The sequence below is a fragment of the Calidris pugnax genome, unplaced genomic scaffold, assembly GCF_001431845.1.
Source record: "Calidris pugnax isolate Ruff unplaced genomic scaffold, ASM143184v1 scaffold51, whole genome shotgun sequence".
Taxonomy (NCBI): Eukaryota; Metazoa; Chordata; class Aves; order Charadriiformes; family Scolopacidae; genus Calidris; species Calidris pugnax.
The window spans coordinates 7539301-7545830 of record NW_015090797.1 but is presented as its reverse complement, the minus strand read 5'-3'; the positions used below and the strand labels follow the sequence as shown (position 1 = coordinate 7545830).

General features: G+C 43.4%; 1 protein-coding gene across 1 annotated transcript; it reads right to left on the bottom strand.

Moving 5' to 3' along the window:
• Positions 1-4354: 4354 nt before the first annotated feature.
• On the bottom strand, positions 4355-5886 carry NPBWR1 (neuropeptides B/W receptor 1). Its single transcript, XM_014936907.1, has one exon. The coding sequence runs from the start codon at positions 5740-5742 to the stop codon at positions 4747-4749; it is 996 nt and encodes a 331-aa protein (XP_014792393.1). The 5' UTR covers positions 5743-5886; the 3' UTR covers positions 4355-4746.
• Positions 5887-6530: the final 644 nt, after the last annotated feature.

Here is a 6530-nt window from a genome sequence, read left to right as displayed (position 1 = left end):
CCCAAATCCTTGCCCAGAGACAGCTTGGGCTCTGCAGGGCTGTCTTGGCTTGGGTAAGGGTGAAGGTTCTGCAAAGCTTGGTATCAGTCACATCTGCTCAGTGCTTCCCCAAACCAGTCCCTCCACGGAGCTGGTTGACTGGGAGTGGGAATGTGCAGGAGGACATGGCTCCTCAGCTGCATCCAGACATCACGCCTCTTGGTATTTAAGACTACTATACATTTGAAGAGGATGCTTATAAAAAACACTAGAAAAACACCAAACAGCTTTGGGATCACATATTTAGAAAATGCTGATCTAAACTCTGGGGTTTATATATATATACATATTTCTTTTTAAAAGTTATTTTAATATCCTACTTCTGTTTATCATGCCTTGGAGTAAAATTTAAGGAAAAGACATGCATGTAAGGAAAAGAAATGCATGTTCTGTCTCAGGAACGATAGTGGTTACTTGAGTTTCCACTCAGTATATTCTCTGAATAAGTTGTCTTTGAACTCCCTCTGGTGGTATCAAGGTTTTGTAAGCAGAAAAAGGTTTTTGAAGCACTTTAAAGAGCTACATAGTTTTAGCAACGAGTTGATAGTTTGTGTTTTTTCTTCACACTTTCTAAAAATAGCTAAGGAAGAAGATGGGGGGGAAAGGCAAATACATAAAACTTATGAAGAGTCTAATTTTTTCCATTTTTTAGTGCAGAAAAAGAAGTTGGTGGGTTTTTTTTCTTACTTAAGAGGCAAATGCATAGAGTTACCTCTGCTTGCAATCATGCTTACATTGGCAAAGCAGCACAACTATTAAAACTTTCTCTATTGTCCTCAATTGAACTACTTTAAAGCAGAAAAAGGCCAGACAAGTCGAGGGGGCTGGGGATTGCTCTGGGTCTGCAAGATCCTTACTCATACCTGAGAGCAATTAACTCTCAGACAGGGTTAATTAAGGAATCAATCCCTTGGCATTACTGGGCTGTTCACGTAAGCAGCTGCTTATCAGAATGAGCAAAAGGATCACACTCTGCTCCTTTTTTAATGGAAACTTGTCTACATTGTATCAGAATGAGCAAAAGGATCACACTCTGCTTCTTTTTTAATGAAACATATGAATATCCCAGGGGGTTTGCAAGCTGCATGTTGTGGTAAGTATGTTAGACAACACCGTCAGTGTTTGACCAAATGTTGTCTGTTACATTCAAGTCTGTAAACTCCTGCTTCATGTGCTGTCTGCACTGGGAGAATCTAAGATCCTTTTTGCTCTTTGACTAACTAGCAATTAATTCAAGTATGTTCTCTTTCTAAGAGATTGGATGTTATTCTGTTGAATTATTTATACAGTTGAAATTTCTGAGGCCTCAGAGGGATCGTCTCTGGAAAAAACATTTTTCTGCATTTCCAAGCTCTGGAAATTCCAGAATTCCTGAACTCATTGAGGAAAACTCCATTTGCTCAAATATAACTAGATAAAACCCAGTGCATTCTCCATTTAAAAGTAAATGTATATGGCAAAACTCTTTCTAAAAGTATTGGACCTAAACATAAGGTATTAATCTGCTTTAGAAATGGGAATGTCTAGTTTGATTAAGCATAAGAAAACAGTGTAAGATTTTGCTCTTGAAGGTTTTACTAGAAAAAAATTATCATTTATTTAATTAAAAGGAGCAGAAACTGGAAACATTCTTAGGAGAGAAATAAAGAAAATTGATTCTTAGAGACTTCCAAGAATCAGGAAAATATTTTCAATATCTTTATTATAGCTTGCAGAGTCAATCTTGCCTGAACAGCAAGTCAGAAAAGAGTTGAATGACCTTTCATGTCCCGTTAAGTTGTTTATATATATATAAAAATATATATATTTATATATAGTTATATATTAAAATCAATATATATGCTCTAAGCATTTGTACACAGCCTGTTATCAACTATCCAGAACTAGGAATTAGGGAGTAGATCCTGGGTTCCCTGGTACCACTCGGAGGGAGAACTTCTTGACCCTCGTTTGTGCAGTTTCGTGATGCTGTTGGGGAGGTGTGTGTGTCAGCACCTCAGTTAGGCCAATGGCTGGAGAGCTGCCTGGCAGAAAAGGACCTGGGGTTGTTGGTGAACTGTTGGCTGAACGTGAGCCAGCAGAAGGCCATCAGCATCCTGACCTGTATCAGGAACAGTGTGATAAGCAGGACTCATGAGTCCTTGAACCAACTGTTCAGGAATAGTTAAAGTTTTGGTATTCAAAACTGGATAAAAATGAAATACAAATCAGACTGTCCTCATAACCTACTCTTAACATCAGTCAAGCATCTCAGAGATGCATTTGATGTAAAGGTACAGGCTAGGTTTTGCAGAAGCACAGTAAAGCTACTTATGTAGCGTATACTTATGTGTCAATAACATTTTGGGGGTAAATAGAAGCCCTGACAGGTGACGAGACAAAAGTAAGTGCGCAGGAGCTTGATCAAAGTATTCAGGTCTTTAGTACATGGAGCTATGCTCAAATCTGTGCCACTCTCTAAGCTGACTGTTTGTCAGAGAACCATGTACCACTCTCATTCTTCAGTCTGCAGGGAAGGATCAGCGACCAACGAGGGCACCGCAGTCTTGAAACTGCCATTTCTGAGAATAATACTGTTTAGTTTTAAAACTGTATGCAGTCTTTACACAAGTAATGCTGCTGTGGACGTGATGGCTTAAGGATACAAGATAGCTGGTGTGTGTATATAGATTAGCAGCTGAAGTGAAGACAGGCTTTGCTACTTGGCCCATATAGAGTAACATCTTTCTCCAGGGCAAGTGAGTGTCCACAGAGAAGCATCATGACAATTTACAAGCCCAGCTGAAACAGCAGGCAGCTGTTGGGAAATGTTAATTACCTTCTGTTTCAGGCAGAAAGATGAAGTGAGCGATGCCGGTTCCTGCAGCATGCTCTTGTAGATGGTGTGGAAATGAGTATTCAACATCTTTTGGGCTTGTTCTTTCAAAGGCCAGCTTCTATGGCTGATGGAAATCAACCACACACCCTCCAATGAAGCAGAATTAGACATTGTTGTCCCCCAAAGGAATCCTTTCATTTCCGTGACAGCTAGAATGGGTGTTGAAATTAGTGCTGTCTCAAACAAAATTAATGGCTTATAAGGAGAAATTATTTAATCATCAACCCAGTCATATGGCATTATAATGTACCAAGGCTTGTATAATTCCTAAAATCTGAAAGTAAAATTTTTATTTGGAGTTTCTTCAGAAGGATTTAGCAATGGAAACTTTCCACATGCCTATGGCAGAACTTTATACTGCAGCAGCGGAAAGGGCCTGGTGCCAGAGCCCTCAGGAGGCACCTGCAAACCTGTGTATGTGCCTCACAAATCTTTATGTACCTTGTGAAACCCATCATCCCTTCCTGTGTAGGTGGAAATGCAATTCTTTAGCTGCATTTCCCTATCTCTGTATTCAGTGGAGGGGAAATATGTAACAAAAATTGTGTCACACTGATTGGGCATCTGCTGCAGGGAAGAACAAGGAAGAGCGCTGAGATGGGAAGAGTTAAGTGACTGCAAGTATTTTCCCAGTCTTCTATGTTTTTTCAGTTTTCCTTAAAGGACTGAAAGAGGAGGGAAGAGGAAAATGTCTCCTCATGCAATTTTTGGACAAGTGAATTGTAGTGAAAATTTCATTGACCCTTTCCCCCTCCTCTAGATAAAAATAAGCTAAACTTTTGTTTTGGTTTGGTTTGTTTGGGTTTTTTACTTCCTTTTTCCTTCTTAAGAGAAATATTAATAAATCTCACCAGCAAGCACAGCACAAGTACGCAAGAGACTGTTAAAAGTAACCAAACCACTGCATATGTTAATTATGATTTGTAAGGAAGAAGTCAGAATATTCCCCATGTTTCAACAAGTCCTTTTCAAACCCTTAAAGGCTAACTTGTTCTGAAAAAACCTTCCAGTTCTGTTTTCTAGGACCAAAAGTGAAAAATAAATAACCTGTGTGTGCAAGGATATTGCCCATAAACATATGATGAACAAAAAAGTAAACACCACTTCTGGTGCAAACTACAGCTGAAAATTTTACAAACTACAGCTACCAAGTAAGTACATGGTTAGGCTATTTTTTGACAGTAAGTGGTTCCAAACTCCTATCTTATGTATTTTATTCACTCTTGAGGGCTTGCTCTTTCTTCCTTAAAGCCAGACAGGTCTCTTTTGCCTGTTCTCACAGATTTTGACTACCTTATCTCAGTCCCCAGTTAAACAAAATGAGCTCAATGCCTTGGTTTACTCCTTATCCTTTGGAACTGTGCCTTTTTCAGTATTGCTAAGTTTACTTTTGGTAAGCAGGTCCTGTGGATATGGAACAGGCTGAGGAATCATTAAGCAGGACACTCAATAACACAGCTTTATTGGTCTTTACAAATTACCAGTAACAGAGACAGTCATGTGGCTTGAGTTTGCAAAGCGATACCTTTTAAAAAGGGAAAAGGGATCTGCTGAGGCTCTGTGAGCTACAAACAAAGGACAGAAAGCACATTAGACAGAAAAGATTTAAGAAAGAAATCAGGACAAGGGATGGAGAGCGGTGCTGGGGAAATGAGTGCAGGAAAGCTGAGAAAGTTCCACCTGTTCCCAGTTTGTGCCCTGGGTAGCGAGACAATCTGAAGCCCTGTGAGTGGCTGCAAGGAGGCTGGAGAGAAACCACTCTGTGTTGGAGTCACCCAGGAAGAGCAGGTGACTGTGAGAGGGACACGAGATGGGACGGAGGGTTGGCTTTATGAGGTGGTTCTGCATTCTATCAGTTTGCGAAAGCTCCTCCGAAAACTGTCATCCAGAAAGGCATACAGGAAAGGGTTGAAGCAACTGTTGGCATAACTCAAGCTAGTGATGAAGTAGGAAAGCCCAATGATGAGCGGAGTTTGTGGGATGTCTGTGGTGAGGGCCACCACTGTGCTAAGGTGATAAGGTGTCCAGCAGAACAGGCACACAGCCAGGATGACAATCACCATCAGCGTCACCTTTTTTTTGGCTTTGTCCAGGGCTTTTGCATTGCTATGGAGGTGCACGCGTCTCAGTCTGCACAGCATAGTGGTGTAGAGGATGCAGATGGTGGACACTGGGATGGCAAAACCCAAAATAAGGGTGTAGATCCGACTGCCTTTCCACCACACCGTCTCTGGTTGAGGGAACACGAAGACACACTGGGAGCGCCCCTGCTCCTTGTGTATTTTAGCAAAGACAGTGAAGGGCAGGATGATGACTGTGACGAAGGACCAGACGCAGAGGCTCACGATCTTGGCTGCTCGGTAGGTGCGGTAGGACATCTTCCTGGACTTGGTGGTGGCCACCACAACCAGGTAGCGGTCAATGCTCATGACAGTGAGGAAGTAGATGCTGGAGAAGGTGTTGTACTGGTCTATAGAGATGATGAGCTTGCACATGAACTCTCCAAAGGGCCACTGCAGGAGCAGGTAGTCAACAATGTTGATGGGTAGCACCAAGGTAAAGAGCTCATCAGCAATGGCCAGGTTGAGGATGAAGATGTTGGTGACCGTTTTCATCTTCGGGGCTTTGAGGATTACATAGATGACAGCAGTGTTGCCTGTCAGCCCCACGGCACAGATGACAGAGTAGATGACAGGCACCGTGAGGTAGAAGCTGGGGCTCAGGGGGGGAGTGGACATATTCAGCCCCCCATTCCCTCGCCCAGCACAGTTCGTGGGCCCATCCACGCATAAGGAATTAGTCTCAAGGAGGGAGGAGTTCTCCATGGCCACAGGAGAGCGTGGTCAGGCCCACCGGTGATGGGAACGACTTGGCAGTGAGGGGAAAAAAGATGAGACCCCTGCTCTCCTCAAGACTGTCTCCTCCAGCGCATCCAGCGACTGAGATCTCCCATGTGCTGCTCACCGCTGCCCTGCCAGGACTAAGAGGAAATCACTGAGGGCTTAGCCAGCGGCGGAGGGTCCCACCATCTCCCCAACGTGAGGATGGTCCCCTACCAGCTGCCCCTTCCTTCCTTCCGCCCGCACTGCTGGGTGTCATGTGGGATCAGCACCCAGCCCTAGACTCCCCAAAAGTGACCATCCCAAGGTGACAGCCCTCACCCGGGAACCCAGTGGTCCCCCCCGGCCGCCTCCCCCGCCGCCCCTTCGCGGTGCCCAGGCTGATCTTAAAACCAAGCTGAAATGCTATGAAAGGTTTCAGTAGACTTTAGTGGAAATTCCCATTTCAGTAGGATTTCTGAGGGAACAAAACTATTCTAAAACAACAGAGGAAGGTCACAAGGCTACTCCAGAGAAACATAATGTGAAAACAATGAAAAATAGCTGAATTAGTTGAATCATGGATAAATTTGTATTTTCTAATTGGGATCACTTGGGTGGATAAAGAGGGAAAGAGGGGTCTCATGGCACTATCTGCATTAAATCACTGAAAATAATTAAAAAAAAAATATATTAAAAGGTGGTCACCAGGAGCCGCGGAGGGGCGGCGGGGGAGGCGGCCGGGGTGGACCGTGGGGCTCCTGCCCTAGAGGGGAGCCGATGCCTTTTGGGAT